This window comes from Chiloscyllium plagiosum, chromosome 4, assembly GCF_004010195.1.
Source record: "Chiloscyllium plagiosum isolate BGI_BamShark_2017 chromosome 4, ASM401019v2, whole genome shotgun sequence".
In the NCBI taxonomy this organism is placed as follows: domain Eukaryota; kingdom Metazoa; phylum Chordata; class Chondrichthyes; order Orectolobiformes; family Hemiscylliidae; genus Chiloscyllium; species Chiloscyllium plagiosum.
In genome coordinates this window covers 96891686-96917868 of record NC_057713.1, presented here as the reverse complement: position 1 = coordinate 96917868, position 26183 = coordinate 96891686, and the positions used below count along the sequence as shown (strand labels likewise).

General features: G+C 37.1%; 1 protein-coding gene across 1 annotated transcript in view; it reads left to right on the top strand.

The window, feature by feature from the left end:
* The window catches only part of tbc1d31 (TBC1 domain family, member 31), a 46401-nt gene extending 23816 nt beyond the window's left edge, over positions 1 to 22585 (top strand). Inside the window, exons 6-22 of the mRNA XM_043688667.1 lie at positions 1040 to 1199; positions 1860 to 2060; positions 2816 to 3010; positions 4882 to 4961; positions 5807 to 5953; positions 6830 to 6963; positions 7059 to 7192; positions 7909 to 8088; positions 11203 to 11435; positions 11597 to 11749; positions 13964 to 14099; positions 15262 to 15354; positions 15763 to 15903; positions 16811 to 17002; positions 18616 to 18757; positions 19888 to 20013; positions 22222 to 22585. Coding sequence (XP_043544602.1) covers positions 1040 to 1199; positions 1860 to 2060; positions 2816 to 3010; positions 4882 to 4961; positions 5807 to 5953; positions 6830 to 6963; positions 7059 to 7192; positions 7909 to 8088; positions 11203 to 11435; positions 11597 to 11749; positions 13964 to 14099; positions 15262 to 15354; positions 15763 to 15903; positions 16811 to 17002; positions 18616 to 18757; positions 19888 to 20013; positions 22222 to 22373 — 2599 coding nt within the window. The 3' untranslated portion in view covers positions 22374 to 22585. The remainder of the gene's footprint in view (positions 1 to 1039; positions 1200 to 1859; positions 2061 to 2815; positions 3011 to 4881; positions 4962 to 5806; positions 5954 to 6829; positions 6964 to 7058; positions 7193 to 7908; positions 8089 to 11202; positions 11436 to 11596; positions 11750 to 13963; positions 14100 to 15261; positions 15355 to 15762; positions 15904 to 16810; positions 17003 to 18615; positions 18758 to 19887; positions 20014 to 22221) is intronic.
* The last annotated feature ends 3598 nt before the right edge of the window (positions 22586 to 26183 follow it).

The following is a 26183-nucleotide window of genomic DNA, read 5'->3' as shown; positions in this document are numbered from 1 at the left end:
TTACTGGCTAACTTACCCTCATATTTAATCTTCTTCCTCCCTGACTTCTCTCGTCAGTCGTGGATGCCTCGCCTTCCCTATGCCATGCTTCTTTTACCTTGGGATGAATCTTTGTTCTGTCTTCTGAATTACTTCAGAAACTCCTGCCATTGCTGTTCCACTGTCTTCCCTGCTAGGCTCCTCTCCCAGTCGATTCTACTCAGCTCCTCCCTTTTGCCTCTGTAGATGCCTTTATTCAGCTGTAATATCATTACTTCTGATTTTATCTTCTCCCTATCATAGTTACTCGATCCCCTTAGGTACTTTGGCTAAGCGACCGTTTTAACAAGTCAGATCCTTTAATGGGTGTAGTCTGTTCAGCTGTAAGATGGGAGGGCAGTGGTGAAGCATGGTTAATATTCCTCACACGACTACCTCCTGACTCCTTCAACTGCAACATGTTGGATTTATATGCAGCACTGCTTTTAATAACACCTGACAACCAGAGACAACCACTTGATGAAGGAGCAGCGCTCGAAAAGCTAGTGCCTCCAAATAAACCTGTTGGTTTATAACCCGGTGTTGTGTGATATTTAACTTTGCTTTTAATATAGTTAAACATCCTAATCTGCTTCTCAAGAGTGTTACTAAACAAAATTTGATACAAACCTAGATGAGGAGATGTCGGGACATATCAGGGGCTTTAGTTCTAAGGAAAAAACAAAACCTGAGAGGTTTTGCAAGGGATTTCCAAAGCTTAAATCACAAGTAACTGAAGCCACATCAGTGATAGAGCAATAAAAATTGGTAATGCCCAAAAGGCCAATTTTGGAGGGTTGCAAACATTTTGGGAGTTTGCTGAGCTCGGGAGACATTGAGGAATTTAAAAACAAGGTTGAGAATTAAGATATGGTTTAACAGCAAGCTAGGGTGGGTCAGCAAGTACTGAAGGTGATGGATAACGGGAGAATGCAAGTTCTAAGTGGGTGCAATCTGAGCCCTGTAAATATACAGATAAACTTACAATTCAGGACTTGTTTCAAAATTTTAATACTTACAGGGATGGTCGTGCTCTTATAGCAGGAGGAAAATCAAACTTTCTTCACCTCTGGTGCTTGAATGCCAGGCAACTTCAGCGGATCATTCAGATGCCTCCTAAAGTGCGAACTATTCGACATCTGGAATTTCTGCCTGACAGTTTTGATGGTGGATCAAGCCAAGTGAGTATGAGGAGCAGTTGATTGTTTGCATCAATGGCCAAAATGGAATACTGGATGGAGGATATCACATCAACTTTGTGCACTATTGAAAGTACTAAGTCCATTTTTAACCATCAGAATATGATGCAAAGAAGAGCCAAGGTTAGAGGTTGATTGCAAGTACCTTAAGACTGAGTGATGATGAAAAACCAGAAAAGAGATAATATAGGTCCCGTACTTGCTATCAGTGATTGTGAATGGGTAGAAAACCCAGCTCATTTAAATAGTCAGCAGAGAGAGGAAAAAAGGCAAATCTGGAGCACTAATGTACTTCAGTCTAGACTATAATGGTAGGGCAGAGGGTCACAAGTTCTAATCAATGCAAGCCAATTTGGAAATGGTCTATGCAGAGGTGACCATTGGCAAAATATTGTTACAGGTAGGACAGTGGAGGTAGAAACCTTGTTATTAACTTTGATGTGGTTAGGTTGGCACTGCTCAGGATCACTGTAGATTCTGGGTTTTAAACTTCACTGATTTGAATAACTTGAGCAATGAAGTTTTGATCATTTAATGCACACATAATGTGGTTTTTTAAATAGCATCGCAGATCCATTGATATATTATTGCTGTTTGATTAATTTTTCTTGTTGCAAATAATGAATTTTACCAATGTTGCAGGTCATTGGAGTCTTGAGTCAGGATGGCATCATGAGATTTATCAATATCCAGACCTGTAAACTGCTTTTTGACATTGGAAGCCTTGATAATGGAATTAACACCGTGGCAATCAGTTCAAATGGACATTACATTGCAGCAGTCCTGGAGGATGGCAGCATTAACATTTATAGTGTTAAGGCTTTATCACGGGAATTAAACAAGGTATTCAGCAGTTTATTGATGCAATGTTAATGAACTAAATATAAAAGTAAAATGACATTGTGAATTCCAGTAACAATTTAATGTTTTGTTTACATGCCAGGGTAAAAATACTGTAAGATTGGCAGTGTGATTTACTATTACTGAGATTTAATAAAATGTTGAACTGTGTTTTCTCTCTGACTTTCACAAATGCTACTGCAGTTTAGTGTCATAGTTATAAATTCATAGTTTAATACAGAGAATCTTCATACATATGACTTCAGTTTAGTTACGTGAAGTATTTTGGAATGTTCTATGGATTTGCTTTATGTACACAATTTATTTTTAACCTTGTCAAAATCTTACTCTGCAAGGTTATATTTGAAGTTGAAATTGATTATTGTCTCAGTTTGAATAATGTCCGTGGCTCTTTAAAATACAATGCTGGATCACTTTATTATTAAAAATGTGTGTTGTTCAGTGTACTCTATCCACTTCTTAGCATTTATTGCACCTCCCTTGCCTGTTCTGCAGGTACAGTACATTTAAAGAATGATAATCTTTAATAACTAGACTTTATCAAGTCTGATCATGCAATTCTCTCTCTCAGATAATACAGTTCTAAACACCACCTTGCTTCGAATACAGCAACTGTGATGGAGTCAACACTTCTTTCAGATTGTGACATTGATTAACATCTGTGTCACTTCAGGGAGAAAACATTAATAGTGAAGGAAGCTTTACTGTCTCACATCAATTTTCTTTGTTTCTTCCAGCCTCCTCCTCCACTGGTTAAAGTAGTGGGAGATAGTGAGAAGACCAAGGATTCTCAAAACCAGAATCATGTTTCTGGTTTGAAACTAAGAGTGGCATCTGGAAAAGTTGGAAGACCTTTGAGAGGAAAATCAACTGGAAAGAAAATCCAAACCAGGGTGTTAAAACCATCTGACAAAATTACAGACGACAAAGAGGTTGGAAAGCAGAGTCATGGGAGTTTTGAAACAAGTCCATTCTTTTTTACAAAAGATTGTTTTTAAAGCACTGCACCCTGATCGTTGATTTTGGACAAATTAATCCATAACTAAAGTAAATTGTTTGAAAGTCTAGAGTGTTGACATTTCTAGGAAAGGTTTACTGTTCTAAAGGTGAAGAATTTAATTTGATTTATTTTCTTTTTTACATCTTGACACTGATTATTTTAAAAATATGACTTCCTGATGCTGAGTACTCTATTCTATGTTGCTGAGAATGGCTATTCTTCACAGAGATTCTGACAGTGAAAGTCACAAACTGTGTCTCCCAGTAATCATTTAAATGCATTTACAGGTGGCATCACTAGGTGGCAAATGTTCTCTGTTCATCTGGCTTGCCCAAGTCCAATGTACTGAAGCCAATCATTGCTGCTCATCTTTACAACAGAGATTAGGCATCTTCGTGTAAACCGAACAGCAACTGTGGCTCTGTGGGTTCCACTATGACTTTTGAATTTGATGGTTACATATTTAAGTCATACTCTAGGGATTTAAGCATGTAATCCAGGCCAATGCTTAATGCAGTAAGGGTCTGCTGCACTGTTGGAGGTGGAATCATTTGGAATAGATGTGAAATCTGGGATCCAGTTGCCCTCTCTGTTGGAGGGAAAAGATCTCACAGCATTATTTTGAAGAAGAGCTGGGATGTTCTTCCCAGTGTCCGAACCAATATTTATTCCTCAACCAATGTCTGTATTACATTGCTCTTTGTGGAATCTTGCTGTGTGTGAATTGCCTGGTGTGTTTTCTACATGGCAGCAGGGACTATATTTAAGTCCATCATTGGCTAGAACACACTTTAGGATGGCCTGAGGTAATGAACAATGCCATTGAACTACAACTGCTTTTTTCCCTTTCACCTCGTAAGATGCTAAGATTGATTATTACTGGGGAGGCAATGGCCTAGTGATATTATCACTGGACTATTAATCCAGAGACCCAGATAACGTTCTGAGGACCTGGGTTTGAATCCCGCCACTGCAAATGGTGGAATTTGAATTCAATAAATATCTGGAATTAAGAATCTAATGATGACCATGAATCCATTGTTGATTGTCAGAAAAAAACATCTGGTTCACTAATGTCCTTCAGAGAAGGAAACTCAAACCTTACCTGGTCTGGCCTCCATATGATTCCAGACCCACAGCAATGTAGTTAACTCTTAACTGCCCGCTGGGCAATTAAGGATGGGCAATAAATGCTGCTGATGCCCTCATCCCGTGAATGAATTAAAAACAAATTAGATATCATTTGTAAGTATACAATCAAAGCCGAGCTGAGGTCAGATAATTAGACACATAGTAGGGGTTTAATCCAGGACTTGTCTGGTTTAAGCAATTCACCGTCATGCATACATATGCCTGCTAAAACTTTCAGACATTCCATGTACAGTTGGTTCTGCTATAACATGTGTTTCTCCGATGCAAATTGGCTTTAACGCAATTGAAGAATTTAGATGTTATTTGTAGAATGCAAATTTCCATTACCTGTGTTGGTTATAACTTGATTCCGGTCCCATTAGTTTAAATAATGCGACTATTGCGGGATTTTCTTATAGTGCGAGATCACATGAGATGGAACTATTGTGTTACATCAGAACTGACTGTTTTCTTATTCTGATTTTACAACAGCTAAAATGCATCAGAACTTAAGAGTTTCCATTTTCCACCTCAATTTTTTAAAACCTTGACATTACATCATGAATAGTTAACACCAAATGCTGAAATATTCTAACTTAGTGATGTAACATATTACCTAGTTTGAAGAAGAGAAATAGTTGGTGATTTATTGTTCTCTTCATAATATTTTAGAATGTACTCCCAGCTGGTCTAAATAAAAAACGGCTACAGGCCTTGCTGAAAGAATTTGGAGAATATCCAGAGAAATACAGGTACGTCATTGAAACTTTTGAAAATGCCTACAACTCTTAGTAACTAAATCGATTTTAAACATCTATCTAATAATTAGATTGTATTAAAGAGGAATCCAAACAGTCTGATGTAATGCTCTTGTTGTTAGTTGCTTCTCTCGTAAGTCCTCAACCTTCACCCTTCAGACACTTCCGTATTCAGTTTGTTCAGGGCTTGATGAAACATTGAATTGCTTTAAAATGATCGTAAATGGAATGAGTGCTTGTGGGTCATTTTGTTCAGAGGCAACGTGTAGCCATATCTAAATTGGTCCTTGAGCAATATCTGCACATGTACACTTACCACTGGGAGTTGGGAGACGGTTATCCAAAGTGAGAATGCTGCTTGATTATACACTTCCCTAATCTAGGCAACTCAAGCCAGTTGTCATCACTTCAGCATTGAAGTCAACCAAAATATGAATGTACTTTATATATTTGCAAATTCATATGCTGAATTTTATATCAATGTTTACAGTTTGCCCCGAAAATATAGATATAACAATGAGATCCACTAATAAATCTAATCCAGAATTCAGGAGAAACAACTTTAATCAGATAAAGAGAATGGGAACGTGCTATTACAGGGAACAGCCAAAGGGGCGAGGACAGATGAATTTAAGTGCAAGCTAGATAAGTTTATTAGGGGCTAAGGAAAAGAGGGATGTGCTGTTAGGGTGAGATCAAGATGACTGGGAACAGGCTTGTGAAGAACATACACTTTAGCATGGACCATTTGGGGTAATTGGTCCGATGTGATGCTGTAAATTCCATCTTTTGTATAAAATAATAACTACTCCTTTTCCATCTTTGACTTCGGATTATAGGATGTTTATTTGGCGGTCTTTATTGCAATTGCCTGAGAACCATGCAGCTTTCAGTAGTCTCACTGATAAAGGGATACATGCTGCATACATGGGAATTCAAGAAAGATACCCTATTAAAAGTCAAAAACTTCTAAGAATCCTTCAAAGGTGTGTTTCAAACTTTAACTAGTTACAAAGTTATTTGGGTAAGGTTTTGACGTGACTATGTACCTGACTTGCTGACCTGAGCATTTCCTGGCAGCATGCTTTTTCATATCCATGGTTTGGTTCTGTAGCTGTTATCAGACTTAAGTTCGCTGTTTTGAATTTGGAGTTAAAAATTGCAGCCTTGACAATTCTGGGAAAGTTTGGTATCAAGGATTTGGTATAATAACCAAGCACCAAATGTGTCCTCAGAGTGAACTAACAATTTGTGCAAGACCATTCACGACTCCTCAGATTCTGAAGCAGTCTGTGTCCATATGCAGAACCTGGACAATATCCAGGCTTGGACTGATGTTGTAAGTAACATTCCTACCACGTAAGTCCCAGGCAATGACTATCTCCAACAAGTTACAATCTAACCATTTTCCCCTGAGATTCAAACACTTTCCTTTGCATCGCACTAGTATCACTATTCAATTTGACAGATTTCAAATTGAGTCTGCATAATGAAGCAATCAACACAGGATTATAAACCATTTGATATTTCCCTCAAAAAATGTCACTGTCACAGACAGTGCTGTTGATGGTAACATTGCCATTTCTCATTTGCAAGCTTGAATGTGGGATTGGTCACACTATAGGAGAAAATGAGGACTGCTGATACTGAAGATCAGAGCCAAGAGTGTGGTGCTGGGAAAGGACAGTTGGTCAGGCAGCATCCGAGGAGCAGGAGAATAGACGATTCCTGATGAAGGGCTTATGCCCGTAACATCGATTCTCCTGCTCCTCATTGGTGACACTCTAAAAAAAGAGATGGAATGAAAAGAAAATAAAGTGAAATTTTATTTTAGTAATGTATTGTATCCCTTATTTTTTCAGGGTTCTGTCAGCCATGGCTCACTGGTCAGCCATCTTCGCTGAGGTCTCATATCTTCCACTACTAGCATTTCCGTTTGTCAAACTTTTTCAAAACAACCAGTTAATTGGATTTGAAGTTGTTGCTACCATTATAAGTAAGAAAGAATTGGACAGAGCCTTGATTTGTGAAAATAAATGTTTTACTGTTGAGGATAAATGGCTTAATCTTTCAACTTTATTTATTTTCTAGCAAATTGGTGTCAACACTGGTTTGAGTACTTTCCAAATCCTCCAATAAATGTCCTCAGTATAATTGAGAATATTCTTGCTCATCATGATAAAGAACTTCTGCATCACTTGGTGAAATACAACATAACCACACAGGTAGCAAACTAATCTCCATTATCTTATATTACCAAATTTGTATTTGTTATCTTTGTGCTTTCAATGTGACTTTTAATGTTAACCATACAGAAATTGATGGGTAGCAGAGCATTCCTAAATCACACACAGCATATTTGACCAAAGAATAAGGCTCCTTTACCAAATTCCATTAATCCCCAACCCCAGAAAATACCAATGTGATATTCCTATATCAGCTGCTCCTATGGCCTCAAGAATGGGGCAACAATTTACTGTTAAATGCAGAAGATTTTTTTTGCAGTGAGATTGCATTATCTATGTTGATTCCCTCCAAATTAATTTCACTGTGTCCTTACATGGGAGGAAGCTTTCATTTTATAACTCTAGATTGAAACTCAGGTTACAAAGATGAAAACTTATTGTTGTAATTCACAATAAGACCCAGTAGTAAATTCAATGACTCAGCTTTCTGTTTATTGTCCCAGAAGTGTTCCTTTCATTTTAATCTCCAAGCTCGCTGCATGTGGTGTAGCTTGTAATGCAGTGTGCTAATTGTCACAGAGGGAGGTCCAGAAATTCTGAAATCTGCCTTGGTCCCAAAAGAACAAACTCGGGGTGTTTAATTCTGCCTTGCACTTATATCACAAATTTCAGAACTTTAGTATTTAATTAATGCTAATGACTGTTCATTTCTGATCTTTTATTTTACAATTCAATAATTTTGTTTCTGTCCACAGTTATATGCCTGGCCTCTAATGGAAACACTCTTCTCAGAAGTGCTAACGAGAGAGGAATGGCTTAAACTATTTGATAATGTGTTCTCCAATCACCCATCCTACCTCCTGGTGGCAGTAGCAGCCTATTTAATTTGTTCACGAACTCCTTTGCTCCAGTGCAATATTAAAGAAGACCTTGAGGTAAAAAAGTTTAATTTTATTATTATTAATTGTGGAGGATTACATATTTTATGGGGATAAATATGAGCCTCATTTGTGTTTTTTCTTTTGATAGAACAGAGAATTTAATGAAGAAAATTATTTTTCTTACTGTGTATGTCTTTATTTTGTTACCAAAATGTTACCCTTTAAGAGAGGCCAACTATATTTTCTTCCTTTTTTTGTTTCATTCTCTCGTTCTATCTCTCTTTCTCATTTTCTCTCTTTTTTTTATTCCTCATAGTCTTCTTCCTTCCCATTGTCTCTTCTCTTGCTTTCCTGTTGCATGTTTAAGCCCTGCTGGTGATACCTTCCCTGGTTCAGTGGTAGTATTCACCCTTGTAACTCATCTCATTTCTCACTTTTGGAGACATGGTTTAGATATCACACTGACGAGTATTGTATTGTAAGGTTAGCAGTGCTTTGTGGTCTTGACCAGGTATTTCTTTCCTTTGCACATGTATACCTTCTGTCCGTCTGAAGCAGAGCAAGCTATTATGTGTTGAGATGTGTTACTTAACAGCACATGCCAACCTTGCTTTTGCTTGTTTCAATCTGCGCAATTGGCTTTTCTAATAGTTTATGACAATATTGAGTTTTGTTGCTGGACCTAACTTCCTGTTTCAATTTAACATTCATGCAGTCCTTGGTAGGCATATCTGAGTCGGTACTTTCAGTCTCAAAAAAAAGTCTTTGGGAGTAATTTTATCTAACCCACTCAAAAAAATTAGTATTTCTATTTCGACAGTATGTCCATTTGAACTCTGTCCTATTTTTATGCTTCTGTCAGTGCAGAAGAAACTAGGGCATGTTGTGAAAGGTGTGTCTAAATCAAACCTGAAATCTCCCATTTCCTATCTGCTGTTAAATCAAAACATCTCCCTTCAACTCTATGTTCACAGCTAGAAACAGATCAAAGATTCACGAACTCTCAGTGTACGCGAATTGTTTGTTGAATGCTAAAAATGCTGATGAATTATTTACATATGTGGGAGAACAACATTTCACACACATGTGGATGATCTTGCATTACGTTTATTTAAACTTGTGCGAGTGCACTGTACTTTAAAATCCTAGCTATCTTTTGCTGCATCCTTTCTGTGGGGAGAAATAGTCTTCAAAAATTCATGAAATGTGACTATCACTAACTATGTAGCTTTGTCCCAGACCTCATGGGGCGGCAAGGTGGCTCAGTGGTTAGCACTGCTGCCTCACAGCGCAAGCGACCCAGGTTCGAATCCAGCCTCGGGCGACTGTCTGTGGAGTTTGCACATTTCCCCCTGCGTGGGTTTCCTCCGGGCGCTCTGGTTTCCTTCCACAGTCCAAGGATGTGCAGGTTAGATGAATTGGCATGCTATATTGTCCATAGTGTTCAGGGATGTGTAGGTTAGGTGCATTAGTTAGGGGTAAATGTAGGGGAATGGATCTGGGTGGGTTACTCTTCGGACAGTTGGTGTGGACTTGTTGGCCCAAAGGGCCTGTTTCCACATTGTAGGCATTCAAAAAAAGTCTAAATTCACTGTCAATATAATTCTTACCCAAAGACAAGGTAGCAATGCTCAGATTTTTCTCTCATTATTTGGGGAGACACCTGTCTTGCAGCACACAGGATCAGAAACTTAAAAAAGGGAGAAATGATCTGTGCAAGATCTTAATAGCCCAAGAGTTCAAGTTTTCAAGTGTGACAGCTGCAGATGTGAAAATAATGAACAAAACAAATCTTCAACTTATTTAGCATCTTTCAGAAAAACAGGATGTCTCGTTGCACTTGTGCATTTGATGATGTAGTTTTTCTTTGAAGTGTAGTCACTGTTTTAATGTAAGAAACACGGCAACTAATGTGTGCATAGATAGTTCCCAGAAACAGCAATGTCATAACAAACAGATAATTTTTTTGTCATTTTGCTTGAGGGATAAATATTGACCAAGATAGTGAGAAAACTTCTCTGTTGTCATTCAGCAGCATTTATTGCACATCCCTAATGCCTTTGAGTAGATGATGAAATGCTGCACTCCATGATGGTTAAGTACACCCACAATGCTGTTACGAAGGAAGTCCCAGTATTTTAACCAAGTGATCGTGAAGGAATACTGATATACTTCAAAGTCAGGCTGGCTTGGAGGGAAATATGAACGTATTCCCATAGTTCTTCTGTCCTTGTCCTTCTCGATGACAGAAACTATTAATCTGGAAGGAGACGGATGACTTGAGATCTTAATAGTATGTTAAGTAGTTCTGCAGCATTCCATCATATTAAATATAACATCAAAATAAAAGTAAGAGCAGGGAAGAAATTTCTCCACATCAGCCTAAATGGCTAACCCTTGCTCCTGCCCTCCAGTTATATACTCTCCAGCCCAGGGATCAGCCTCTCAACAACACCATTTCAAACCATTTTGTAATTGAAAACAGACTACTTCTTATTAGTGTTCCACCCAAGCTGAGCAGCAACTTAATCCTGCATTAACCAAGAACAAAATGACTCTTTTTAAGTTGCTGTGCAAGAAAAAAGTTATGCACTTAAAGTGCTAAATACACCGCCCAAAATCCAGAAGGCTCATTGTCTCTGAGTCTTCTAAATTCCAGAGCATTTTGTACTTGATCTCTTCTCATAAAGTGGAGGTGCCAGTGTTGGAATGCAGTCCCCTCACCCAGAAATGAATCTAGTTTATCATTAAGCACACACAATTCATATTTTAGCATTGCCAATGGAATCCAAAAATAGCAGCAGTTGACAATAAGTCCTGTGTAGGTACAAAACAGAACCAGCAATTATCTATTTCATACCAAGAGTGCATACCCAGAACTATTCTGAGAGGGGAAATTGAAAGAGAAGTCATAATGGGATATGAAACTGTTTCAACTTTGTTGAAGTCTGTAATCTGTATCAAAAGCAGAAAGGAAGAGATCTGTATCTCAATATTTATGATCCTAAGGCCCTGTCATGATTTTATAAAGTATTGCTTTTTCTTCTGCTGATGCACTTCTCATTCTGTTTAAAGTGCATATATGTATAAAAGTGAGGAATGGAGAGAGAAATTGATGCAAGTGCTCTATATTATCTGGAAACTAAAACAATCTTTTATGTGATTTAGCATTTCTTCCATCACCGTAACAACCTGGACCTAAGTGCCGTAATCAAAGAAGCCTACCACCTCATGGATACCACACCCGAGGATATCCACCCTAAACGCCTGTTGGATGACTTTGTACCATTAACCAGAGGGCAATATCCAATATTTAACAAATATCCAAAGTTTGTTATTGATTATCAGACTAAAGAGCGAGAGAGGATCTGGCATGAGGAATTGGAATATTTAAAAGAAAGGTAAAAGGAAGTGAAGGTTAAGAGATGAGTTGTGTTTTCTTATCAATTCTTTTATGTAGCTTAACTACAGGTGCATATACAAATTCATACAGTTCCACTGCAAATTTACAGCAAAAACATTTTTATCAGATTAATTTATTTTTGCTCTGTGGTCTGCTCAGGCAGTTGGCACATGGACTTCAAGCTGAAAGTGTGAAGAGGCAGGCTGAGAATGCAGCCTGGTACCGACAACAGCTGCTACTCCAGGAAGCTGAGGAGCAGAGGAGAAAGATTCTCCATGAAGAGGAACAGAAACTTGTAGAACAGAGAGTGAGGTAATCTGCACCAGTCTGTTCAATTTAGAATAGCCCAAGCCCTTGCAAATACAGCCATGTTATATGATTTGAAGCGACTTTCTATATGTTGGTGCACACTACAGGTACAGCACTGACTTGTATTCTGAGACAGATATCTAGGTGTTTATTAACAACTATGTCCATTAATGTGGCATTTTAGATTTATAGTCTGGGTTATATGCTTACTTGTCTTGCATTACATACATAGTTGACTGGCTGGCTGATTGGTTGCTGACTGTAAAGAGAATAAGTTGGAGAACGTTAATACTAGACAGTCACATTTAATACTGGAGTCTCTAGCTATTTTAAAGGTGTTGCTCTCACATCTGGGCAATAATACTATTATATAGAATAGTAAATGTAAGAAAACCTAACCCAAGTTTGCCTTATGTTCAGTCCTACCACATGTCTATCCAGGGTGTGTTTGAGAGCATAACATAATGTTTAGAATGTCTCCCACCTGTAACTATATTTTAATTAAGTTTGCACATTGTTGTTATTAAGACACAATCACAAAGATTACTAAGTCCCTTACTGAAATGGCTGGCTGTAAGTGTGCTGCAATCAAACTTGTACAGGCTGATCAGATTTCTTTTAGTCTCTAGATAACTTCTCTTTGATGCTTCTTATGTTCATGTGATTTGAACATACCAAGAAAAAGCATCAGAAGCAATTGAGCTGCTGTCATTCTTATGTGCAATGAAGATATATTTCTTAACATCCTTCTCCTCTTTCCAACTCTGAGGCAATGACTTATGCTAGCATATGGTCTTACTGGTGCAGCAAGCAACCTATTGTTGTCCAAATGGGCAATTTTACTTGAGACCCTAGAATTTGAGTGTTTGAAACAATTTGACCGTGGTGTATTGACCATAACACTGACCTGAGCATTACTTATGGCAATGCACATAGGACCATTGGACAGATTTTGTAATTTGTCTGGATTACTGCGCAGTATTTGCAAATTAATTTTTCCCAAGTTATATTTTCCTTCAGAGCTCCTTGTTGTTTTTCTTTCCCAACATTGGTGTTGGTTACTTTTTTTTAATAGTTGCTGTTACTTTTCTGGGTTTCTTCTGGAGTCCCAACTTTCATTGAGGGGCTTTCGAGTCAGACATTCATGGACATTAACCAAAGTCCAGACATATGATCCTATGAAAAACATTTGCTGCCAAGTTAAGCAGCATTTGAAGAAACGCTTTTAAATTTCATGCAGTCACATCAATTCAGTGATGAAACGTTCTTTCCTCAGATGTTGGTGCCTTATTTCAAACATAGTTAAATTAATGAACTAAGCAAATCTGTGATCATTTGATTTCTTACATTCTGTTAAATGAACCTTTTTAAAAAATGTTAAAAGAAGGAACATCAGTCTTTCACAATTTAATAAGTTCCCAATATGTTTACAGCCAATTAAGTACCTTCGGTGTGTAATGTAGGAAATGTGTTAGCCAATGTATTCCACAGCAAAGTCTCACAACTGATAATAATAATCAAATAAAAATATCACTAGGAGTTAAATGTAGAATAGGATACCAGAGAGCACTCCCCTTCTTTGAATAGTCTTCATGTGGGGGTGCCAGTGTTGGACTGGGATAGATAAAAGTCAGAAGTCACACGACACCAAGTTATAATCCAACAGACTTATTTAAAAATTACAAACTTTTGGATTTTGCCTGACAAGAGAGCAGTATTCCAAAAGCTTATAATTTTAAATAAACTGTTGGACTGTAATCTTGTGTCGTGTAACTTCTTTCATAAATAGTATAATAGGAGCTTTTATATGTACCTGAGAGGGCAGAAAGATTTAAAGTCTCATCTGAAAGGCAGCACCTCTGCTAGTGCAGCACTCTTTCAGTATTGCATTGTCTATTATTTGAACTTAAGTTTCAGGAATTGTATAAGAACCCACACTACTCCTGCTTGGAAATGGGAATGCTGCCCACTGATCTGGAGCTGTTAATTGAATCAGCAAAATGGACTCTTGATGTTACTAATATCTCTATTCATTTCAATAAGAGTGAGGTTAAGCTCTTACATTCATTCCTTGGTGAAACTAAATTGATGAATTAGTAATGAATGGCAAGTAACCTATGTGTACATTTTGAATGCAATTCTGAATATTAACCTATTGCAAAGTGCCGAAACCCCGCCAACATTTATTCATTAAATATTACATTCCTTTCCATAAAGACTTGCTGCTGTGAAACGTGAACTGAAGATAAAAGAACTTCAAATCTTGGATGCAGCACAAAGGCGTTTCCTGAAACATCAGCAAGACCAACAGAAATCTGAATTAAGGAGACTTGATGATGAAATAGACAGGAAGGTCTGTGAGATTAAACATAACTTTACAAAATTCTTATCAGTTTCTTAATTTGTGTGAGAAATTTGACCTTCCGTATATTTTTCTGGTTTATCTGTAAAGTTTTGATTTCCAACATTATGCTATTCACTCCGTTTTTGGACTCCTTTCCACACATTCCTGAAGAGGTTACTAGGTTTTGCCATTCTGTGACCAGCTATGAACAAGGTTATGAGCAACCCAAGAGCAGCTGTTGCTATTTTTTTGTTGCAGGTTCTCTGGACCTGATTACATGTGTAAAGATTAGTTGACTTGGCTGATCAAAATTTGAACCCAATGGATCAACTTGTCCTGATTTTACTACAAGATTCCAGCTACAAATACAGTTACAGATTTTTACAGTTACAAATATGTTCAATTTTCATTCTTGTTTTCAAATTTATCTATGGCATTAATCCTTACTATCTGTAACCTTCACCATTCCACAACCCTCCAAAATATATATTCTTCTAATTCTGACTTACTGATCATCCCTGATTTTTATTGCAATAATATTGATGACACTGCCTACAATTGCTAAGACCCTTAGCTCTTATAAACTTCATTGTCTTTCTACCTCACTTTCCTCCTTTAAGATGTTCCTTAAAATGTACCACCTTGCACAAGTTTTTGGTTGCTTGTTCTAATATAACCTTAGGTAGCTCATTTTAAAAAATATAACATTCCTGTGAAGTATTTTCAGATGCTTTATTACATGAAAAGTATTTTATGAATACAAGCAGTTGTCTTTATTTGTCATTTTCCCATCTAAGTATAATATCAAACAGTGATTTTCCACAAAGAGCAATGTTTTATTGCAATGTTTCCTGTAAAATACATAACAAATTTTCTTCAGTCAAACATCTTGTATCATTTTCAACCCATACCAGTTATCAAGTCCACTTAAGGTCAAGATTTATTAACCTGCTTCCAGCAGTAAGTAACAGCAATCTGTAATCTACTCATGTTTTCCTCTTCTCACTATGGAGGACAATTGCCATGACATGACTGAGGTCAGAAACTCACCATATGGGGAATCTCGAGCTTGATCTTTTCCTCTCCTTCCCACCAAACTTAACGCTGCTTCAGTGCTGTGCTGATGATCAAATGCTTTATTGAAGTAAAAAAAAGTCTCTTTCGATTTAAGGTCACTCTCCGAAGCAAGGAAACTGCTGCTTTGATTCAGGACATTGAGGTCAGAAACATGGAACTAGAGATACAGAAAAAAATACTTGAGCAAGTATGCAGTATTCATATCTACTACAATCCATCCCTCCTAAAAATATGTACATATCAATCGTAAATATTCATCCTGTATTAGGGATTTTGCAAAAAAAGGCTTTAAGTTAACCTAGTTGGCTCAAATTGCATTAATATATATTTAAAAATTTCCTCAACTCCGAACTTGGATAAGTTTAATTACAGACTGTTGTGAGATAATTCAGTCTCTGTACTGTAGACTTTGTTTGTCCTTAAGGCAACTCTCTTTAAAACAAAAATAAGGTTGAGCAATCATCTCTCAATTTTTCAAAATATTATTTATGTTCTGCATGTTATTATGGTGTCTATACATCCACAGGTCTGTTAGCTCTTTACAGATTATTTTTACAAAAATAACTATGCCACTGTCATGAAAATATAATTGTAGCAACTTGCCAAGGAGCAGGAGGCTGTGACGCGAGATGTGAAAGGACACTTGAACACCAATTGGATTAAGGCAGATGTTGAAGAACAGAACTTTAAGAGGTTGCTGGAAATGGACCAGTGTACTGATGTTCTGGATTGTAAGGTACAGTGTGTGCATTTGATGTTTTGATATTACAGTTCAGGCAGTCTCCCAATCCTATTAATCGACCTCACAGCACATGCTGTAATCTGGCACACAGTTTTCATGATCAAAAGTTGCACATGATGGAACCACATTATCTTTTGATAAGTTCTGCAATGGAGTCTGCACACAATAAATATCTGACATGACTGATGGCAGAAATGTACTTTGTGGCAAATCACAATATTTACCTAAGATAATTGCCATTTAAATGCTATGTAATTACATAAAAGAACACACAATAATCAGCTTAACTTGCAACTATAAAATCTTTCCAGAGCCAGCAATCTCACGGATTGTCAGAGCCTGTAAAACCCTGTCACTTTGTAGGGTTGACTTACCCTACCAAGGTCTCAAAAGGTGATTACAACCTTGCAGGTATAGCTGGGATTGTGGTCTACTCTGCTGGTAATCAGCCTCCACATCCTTCTTCTCCTTTACCTACATGAGTAAATTAAATGATCGAAATATAGTCAAAACTTTCTGTCAGAAATTGTGTTCTTTGATATTAGTCTTAAACTTTTTTTTAATGAGGAAAAGTTGGGCAGGGATGAAAGATTTTTAACAATTCAGTTTATTATATCTACCAGATGAAGTACAACTAATGCAAACATGTCCGTTTTGTTTTGTCACTAATTTTAAGTTAAACAAAAATTATGACAAACACCATGTTCTAACTTAGTATTGCTACTGTAACAACTACAATTAATATGACCTTCATGTTTTCCTGTAAAATATGTCTTCACTAACTGTACTTCTAGTGAATGCTTTGAAGATCTTTTCTACTTTGTACTGGTACTTAGTTTAAGAAATCGTAGAGAATGTAAACTCTTCCTTACAATGATAAATGTGTTACATTTCTGATTAGAATGATGAAGAGTCAGCTGAAAGTGATCAACTGTCAACCAATCTGGGCTGGCGAGCACAGATGCTGGAGAAGCAAAGAGTCTACAATTTGGATCAGGAAAAATGCCAAGCAGAGTTAGCAGGGCTTGCAAATGAAAATAGAGAAAGGGAGATCAAATTGTTGCAAGCGATGAAGGAAGTTGAAGGCAAAAAGGTGAATAACATGAAACATTTTTGTGAAATGGGCTTTCTGTTCAGTAATGCTTTAATATACATGTGTCACTCAACTCCACCCCTTCATTTTAACTGATAATGAGAAAGGCCTTCCATCAAAGGAATCACAGACCTAATTATCTGATGGCTTCTAACATTTCAGAATGTTAGATCATATTAGTTAAGGCAGGTGAGGAAGAACTTTATCTGATTAAGTTCATGCTAGGTATTTATATTGTAGATTGGGCTGATGTATTTTCCAGTGATCCTTTATGGATATTTGCTTTTCTGTCTAATTTCCAACTATTGTATAAATTGTGATATGGATGTGTAAAGATCACAACATTACAATGAGCTAAGTAATGAATGTTCTTGGAATTGTATGCCAATTCTGATACTAGTAACTGGTCCCCAGCACAAATTAGTAAACACTCCTGGGTTAGTGTGTGCAAATGTAAGCCTCAGTTATTGGATATTTAAACTTTTTGTGCGACAATAACAGCAGAGTAATATCCAGTTTCAGAATTTGTTAACTGCATGCCGCTTTATAGAAACATTCAATTTGCATGACAGAAGAAAGCCATCCAACCCTCATACCTATGCCATTTCTGAAAGCTGTCAAATTAGGCTTACTCCTCTGTTTGTTCCCACAGCCCTACACTTGTCTCCCCTTCAAATATCAGTCCAATTCCTTTAGAAAGTTGTTTTTCATTCTACTTCCAGAGCAATATCCTTTCAGGAAGTAAATCCAAATCATCACAATTTCATGGTCTTGGTGCAGAGTACTGGCCATAATCTCCAGCTGAGGTTAAACCAGTGATTTATAACTTGCTTGTACGTGTACTTTCAAAATCTGTATTTACTGGAGAGATATCAGAACCACAAATTGAGTGGCCTAGTTGTGCAGTTAGTTTTATGAATGTTGCCTAAAAGCATTAGTAAGTCATGTTTTCCCAGAGTTAAAATGATCAACTTCTCACTAACAAATGGGGTGTGCACTGACTATGAGATCCTTGATTGGGGTTATTAAACTGACCCAATCTGGAAGATTGGGGATTTAGAATCTCCTCAGTCCAAGCAATTGACTATGAGCTGGCTGGCTGCAGCCTGGGCACAAGTAAATAAAGGGTGACATGTAATGGGGGACCAGCCTTTATTACAGTTTTTAAATTGATTTTGAAGTATTCCTTCAAGCAATCATTAACTGCACATGCCATTCTTATTTTCAAAGAGTAAAGTTTAACCCTGAAATTGGCTATTGTTAGCTAACCAATACATCACTAACATAGCATTGTTGACCTTTAAGTGATTATCATGAGAATAATCCAATACTTTAAACACATTGGGACATTCTGAGCATGAAAAGGCACTGGTATATGGAAATAAATGGGCACAAAATTAGCCAGGTATGGAATAGTTCAGCACTTTAAGCAGATTCAGTTTCCATAATAAGCCAACAGTTAGTTGCTTTGAATTGTAGAGAAATCGCAGGGAAACATTTGTCAATCATTTTTGGGAGTGGGGTGTTTGGTTAGGGAGGGAATTTCAATTTAATTTCTGTATGACTCTAAGGCCTGTTTCATTTCATTCCCTTCTCTTCATTTTTTTGTGCAGTGGGATGAGGTTGTCAAAAGACACGCTCAACTAAAACTATGTCAAGAGAAAGCAGCTGCTGATGCTCCTATACCTTCACTGTTATCAGATGAAACTAGCCAAGCAATGGAATCTGATGGAGATCAGTGCAAATATTTATCTGGTAAACATCCAAACCATTTTTCAATGGGATGTCAGACAGCAAAAGGCTGGAAATGCATGGATGGCTCCTTGGCTTCACCAAGGATGGTTAATGTTCAGAAGTGAGTCTGCAGCATGCCTGATGTAAAGCCCTTTCTTACAGGACTGAAAAGAATAACAGGCGAGTGTCAGAAATTCAGATAGGCTATTTTCACAGAAGTGTCAGCAAACACTTCAAAAATCAAGAAAGAATGTAAGGTATAAGGCACTATGCAAAGCTACCTCAAACTGATTCACTATTTGGGTGTTGATTACTCAGATCTTTGAAGAAACATTACACATTGGATTGACAGTCATTGCTTCTAAAATGCAAATGTGATCAGCTGATTGTGAACCCTGTGTACTTCCTGAATCCAGAAGAAAATCAGGAAGGTTTTTGTTTTTGTCACATAGTTAAGCTAAAGAAATTCAATTGGAAAATGAGTCTTTTGAGAAAACAATTGCCAATGTTAAAGTAATATGCTGTTGTGTATTTTACCTTCATTTAATAAATTTTGTGTGTTCTGCTGGACTCTTCCATGTAAAGGAAGCGAGGTTCCCTGAGTTTGAATTATAACACACTGAAGGAGGCCATGCAGTTCATCATAGCTGTTCTCTGGAATTCTAATTAACTGCTTATTCACACCCGTAGAGGCCAATATAGATCTGACTATGCCTCGAATCAGGTGTGTCTTGGTGGACAGGGACAAGAGGTGGAAGAATAGAGTAGTTAAATAATTTACAGAAACTAATGAGAAACAAAAAGGGGCTTTCTTATTCTGAATGATTCTAATTAAAGGTCATTGGCTTGAAAAGGTAACTCTGCTTCCTCCATAGATGCTGCCAGATCTTTTTTTTTTCAGTTTTTTGTGTTATTATTATGGATTTCCAGAATCCACATAACTTTTGCTTTATTGTGTTTTTCAACACTTTACATTGTAATTACTGAGTAACATTCTTGCTTTTCATGAATACCAGCCTCTATGCAATTATTTCAGCTGTTACTGTTTTCGGTTGATTCTGAAGTATTCCATAAGAAAGTACTGGAATAACACTTCTAAATTGAACTCTGGTCCAATACTATTTGAGTTTGCTATTTTTTCCCTTCCCTAGAGAGGCTTTCTGACATAAGAACTGGATGTCCAACAAAGCAAAAAAGGGATCTGTTCCAAGGCAGTGGAGAACAAATTCCTGGCAGTGTATGTTTAAACGACATGTCCTTGAACTCCTCTGTTCAATGTGAGTTGGTAAATTAGTCATTTTTTCAAATCACTGAGTCATTGAATAATACAACACAGGAGGAGGCCACATGGTGCATTGAGTCATTTGAAGACTATCTGCTCAGTCCCATTCCTATGCTCTTTCCCTATGTTCTTGTAAGTTTTATCCTTCAAGTATTTATTCAGTTCCCTTTTTGACTAAGTTTGTTTCTACTTAATCCTAACTACTTGTTGTGCAAAATGTTTCTCCTCAGGTTACCAGTAGATATTTTTTGTCAATTACCTTAAATCTGTGCCTTCTGGTTATTGACCCTTCAGCCATCAGAAATGGTCTCTCTTTATTTACACCATCTAAACACTGTGATTTAAATATTTTTATCACATCTCCACTCTGTCTTTTCTGTTCCAAGGAGAACAATCCCAGCTTTTCCAGTGTGTTCACATAACCATGATCCCATATTTCCAAAACAATTCTCATAAATCTCCAGAGCCTTCACAGCCTTCCTAAAATGTGGCATCCAGAATCTGACATACTACCTAAACTAGATCCAAACTAACATTTCATGTAGATTTAGAATGACCACCTTACTTTTTGTAGTCTAGGTCTATGTTTACTAAGCCAAAATTCTCAAGTACTTTGAAGGTGACAGGCATACTAGCAAAGATATGTGCATACGTATAGCGTGATCTCTCTTCTCTTGAGTTCCTCATTGTTCTCTCCAAAATTTACATCATACTACTTTTTTCTCTTGAATTTCATTTGCCATATGTCCAACTATTTCACCAGCTTGTTTGTCCTTTTGAAGTCTGTCACTATCTTCTTCATTGTTTGCTTACACTTTGTGTCATTTGCAAATTTGAAAATTGTACCCTAGACTGCCAAGTTATTAATATTAAAATCAATAGTGGTCCTAGTACTGAACCTTAAAGAACTTCACTGAAAAAGTCCTAGGTCCACAACTCCATTTTCTCTTCCTTAGCTTTCTATCTGTGCTGCCTCTGGCCATTTTATTCCATGGACTTCAGTGTTGCAAATGTGCTTTTTCAGGGCTGATTGTTGCCCTGATTATTATTATTTTAAAAATATTATCCACCTCTGATGAACTGACCTGTAATTGCCATGTATATTCTTCCCATTTTTGAGCAAGACATATTATTTTTTGTAATTAAGTTTTAATCTATTTCTTTTCCAAATCTTACTCATTCAAGTTGCATCTAGTTTAAAGTTCCACCATATGCATGCTTCCTAAAGACAAATGTATCAGGAAACATTATTTAACCAGAAGTGATCCTGTCACTTCAAATTATTGCACAATGCTCATTCCTATTGCTCCTTCAACTTGAAATGAGCATCATTGTACAGTGTGGATCTTATTGAATAGACATTCATGCCTCAAGTCACCGTGTGAAAGGTTAGACCTATAAGTATGATTCTTTTGGACAGAATGCTTGGCATGTTCTGACTTGTGAGTATGCTGCAGTAGTTCAGCTTATCAAAACTCTTGATGCCCATATCCTAACTCTCACCAAGTCCCAATCAAACATGATCACCTCTGTTAACTAACCTACACAAGTTCCCAGTCAAGCAAAACCTGGATTTTGAAATTCTCATTCTTGGGGTTGAATTTAAGGCCACTAGCTAACATGAGGCAGATGCCTCTCTTTTAATATGTTTCACCAGACATTTTGCATTTTGACTGCAAGCAGAATCCTTAAGAAATAAAAGATTTGTCCTTCTTTTCCTGAAAATGCTTTATTTTCTCAAATGAGACCTCTTTCATACATTATTGTTTATTTTTCAGCCCTGAATTTGCTGCATTTAACTATATTTCATAATATCCATGTCACATCCTAGCACGAAGACTTGCATTTATACAATGTCCACCTGAAGACGATCCAAAATACTTTATGGCCAAAGTGTTTTCTGGTGTCTTCATTGTTTCTACAATACAGTAAAGGAATGTACTTTCTTTCCATGTCTAATTTGTGCAGTTCAACTTTACACTTTGCAATTTGAAAATAATGACTCAAAGGCTAGTAGCCTTGAATAGAACAGAAGAATGGCCTTTGTTTGTTTCCTCCCCCTCCATGGCCAAGCAAAATGCAAAATAATGAAACACTGCAGATACAAGCACTTAGGTACATTTTAATAATTTTTCAAAGGTATTTCTGTAAAGAAAATCATGATATTTTGGAATATTGACCCTTCTGTAATATTTTATTTTAGTGTCTTTAGACAGAGGAAGAACTGACCTGGAAAACAAGGAGCGTGAATTAATGACTGGAATACGCGAGCTAAGACAAAAGCTTGCAACAAGGGCTGGTCAGCAATATTCAGCAAACTCTCTGACAGATGGAACAGCATATAATCATTGTTAAATAACCTTTCAGTTAAATCCAAATTATATATTAGTACCTAACTTTTAGCAATATTTTATATTGATTACTCTTTTGATCAGAATACTATGGAATCAAGGTTTAATATTGTAGTTATGTACAGAATGATTAAGATTTGCATATTGAGATATTGTACTTTTTTTAAAAATGTTGTTATTGTACAGAGTTGGCAATAAAACAGCAGGTAATTTTTGACATGATTAAAGTTTGCTATTTTTACAATAAGTTGTTTCTCAGGTCCATACAATTAGAGCTTTAATCTTTATTCCCTTTGTCCCACTGGTGCATTACAGTGAGATAAGATTGGCAGTTAATGGATCAGCATGGATGACGTATTGCTTGGGAAAGTGAGAATTAGAAGAGTAGATTAGGCTCAGACCCAGGTACATTATTTGTTAGCTGAGGTGTGGCTCTAAAGTTGGAATCCTCCTGTCTAAAGAGATGTCAAATAAAGCAAACAATACTCCATTTTTGGATTTGCCCCTTATGCAAGAAAGCTGTGACTTGTTCCAGCAGTACTGGGCAGCCCGAACCACTCACCCACAATATGTCAACATTTGTAATTGACTTTTAATTTGGAACTTCCACTTAAGTTCAAAATTGCTTGTTATCCAATAGACTAGATTGATGCCAGCATTTGATGCACTGTAATCAAATTATCTTTTAATCATATAAAAAATGAGAATGTAACTGCTTTGACATAAAGCGACTGCTGTTCACAACCTCAAAACACCTTCCTGTTATGTAACACTCTCACCACTTGTTCAATTTTCTCCACCCTTTCCTGTACCACCCATTCTTTAAGTGAAAACCTCACTCATTTACTTGCATCACTGGGGAAGTTAGCACACAATGCCCATTAATGACAGATTGCATCCACCTCTTCAAGGGTTTGTGAGGCCAGGCATACAGAAGACGTTTCTAATTGTGGGGAAGTACAAAACCAGAAATTCATAGAGGTGGTGAGCATGTGAAATTTGCTGTCACAGGTGTAGTTGAATTAACAGTATAGATACATTTAAGGGAAGAGAGGTAAAACACAAGGGAGAAAGAAATAATATGATGTGCTAATAAGTAGTTTTACAGGAGGATCGCACAGGTGGTGAAGGTCAGATAGACCAGTTTGGCCAAATGGATGTTTCTGTAGCTGCACCTAAGGAAGGGGAGGGAGGAAAAATGATCTGAAGCCTTTCATCCCCTATCCACCCCCATCTTGTACAAAGAGGAAGATAATTACCAACCCCGCTCCGAATATCATTTTACATAGTTTGGTGTTAATTTTTATGTGATTATTTGACTGAATCATCCTGGGATACTTGACAACGTTGTCATTTTTAAAGTTCCTTTACAAGTTAAATTTTATCTAGCATTCCAAGCGAAACTCCATCAATGAACACATCAATCTGGATCCCATCTATCAACCTCTGAGAAGAAGAACCGGAAATGACATCACCCACACCTGAAGAAACCAAGACCCATAAATAGAAAGCGGGACATAACACCATCGCTTCACCAGAGGTTCACTGATGATGTTACCTAGTATGGTGATGAAACATCTGAAAATGAACCTTCCAGCTCAGCGAGCGAACTTACATCCAGAACCTCAACCTGAGCTACAAATCTCAAAAATTGCTGAGTCAATTTTTTTTGAGAAGCTGGAATGATTTACTGTGTTGATTTCTAAATTTATCAACCACTATATATCCACATTTGTGATTAGGATTGGAATAGCATGCATTCATTATGTACTTGTCTCAAAGGTTCCTTATCCTATTTCATCCTAAATTAGAGGAGAAAGACGTCAAAACGAATTGAATAATTACATGGAGGGAACCAAAAATGAAGTGAAATGGAGGGGAGTGAGACTAAATGGATTGATCTTTGGAAGAACTGGTGCAGACTCATAGATAAAATGGCCTGTTCTGTGCTGTCCTATTCTCTGAACCTAAAGACTCAATACGCTGTATATGTGAGTTGTCATTAACATTATGATCCAGCTGATATTATTTCTAGACCAGTTAGATCCCAGACAGAAACCTGGTTTGAGAGTTTTTTTATTCATCATTTTGGTTTAACAAAGTGGTCTCTCACTGAAACTTAAGCACTCAATGCTGCACATTCTAATTTAATAATAAAATAAAAGTTTATTAACAAAAGAGATGAAGATTAAATGGAATAAACCAAATTACATAATTATAATTCAAAATTTTAAACGCACAGTACATGTATACTCCCGTTAATCCCAAAACATTATTTTATGAGTTGAAAAGACACAAAACAGATTTTGTATCCAAAATACCCGTAATACAATACTCATACCAGCAGGGTTCCTTTATCTAACAGCTTGGTAGGTTTAGTCCACTTGGTGACTTTTAACTTTGAGAATAGAACTGCAGACTGTTTTTCCCAGGAACTGTCATAAACCTGACCTTAAATGTTCTCAGCCTTAGTAACCTCTTTACGATTTTATCCTAACACTTCTGGCATGGGTCTAACACTGTCATCACTCTTAGGGTAACCTAAGTTACTATATATTTTCCCTTAAATATATCCAATACTGCTAATCCCCTGCCAAGGACTTCACAGGATTGCCCTAAAACACAAAAGTAAAACTGAAACTAAAAGGCTCCTTTTCTAACTTGTTTGTGTTTCCTTTAAGCTTAAAAAATATGTTGAAAAGTCTCCAGCAAACCTTGCTGAGTCACAAAACAATCTAAGGTAAAACACGCAATCCATTTGTGGTGTACATAAACCCATCCACTCTAAAGCCAGGCCTCAAAAAGTATTTTAAAGAAACTCACCATGGTTAATTATTAACTTAAGACACACAGAAAACCCATAGGTTACTAACTCAAATTTATAAATCCAAACTTAAGAATAAGTATAGTTAAATTTATACATGTAAATCACACCATTGATATCATGCTGCTTCTTTTGCAAACCACAGTGTACCTATGTCGTTTGGTTCTTGATTATTTTATGAGTGAGAATAATTTCTCCCATGTACTCTATTCAGATCCCTCATGATTTCAGAATCACTGATCAAATCCAATCTTCTCTAGCCCCCCCCTCAACCCTCTCTTCTACAAGGAAAGCATCCCCAACTTAGCTAACCTATCCTAATAGCTGAGATTTCCCATGCCTGGAGCTATGTCCATAAACCGCTTTAGTACTCTGTCCAAAACATGCACATGTTTCCTAAAGTATGGCACCCAGAACTGTATTCCAGCTGAGGTATAATCAGTGTCCCACATATTTCCAAACAGCCTCCACGCTGTTATGCCTCTCTCTCTAGGATCCGTCTGATTTTTCCTGCCAAGGTCATGTGCAGTAGTACCTTCTAAATTTGGATTAACCTGGTGAAAGTGAGGACGGCAGATGCCGGAGATTAGTGTCAAGAGTGTGGGGCTGGAAAAGCAGAGCAGGTCAGGCAGCATCCGAAGAGCAGGACAGTCAATGTTTCAGGCAAAAGCCCTTCATTAAAAATGAGGCTAGATTTGGAGTCAACCGATATGTGCAGACCTTCAAGTGGCTGCACATATGAAGAATATTTGCCCCCTTTCTATTAATAAGGCTTAGAAGATTATATGCTTTCTTAAAAGAGCTCTTTCTACTTCTCATGCCTGCTTTAATTAATTATGCACCCAGGTCTTCTCTCTGCTCCTGCACATCCTTTAGTATAGTACCCTTTATTAACTGCTTCTTCATGTTCTTTGTTTGTTACCTTATACTTTTCAGCATTAAAATTCATCTTCCACCTATTCACTCACTCCAATGTATCAAAACATTTTT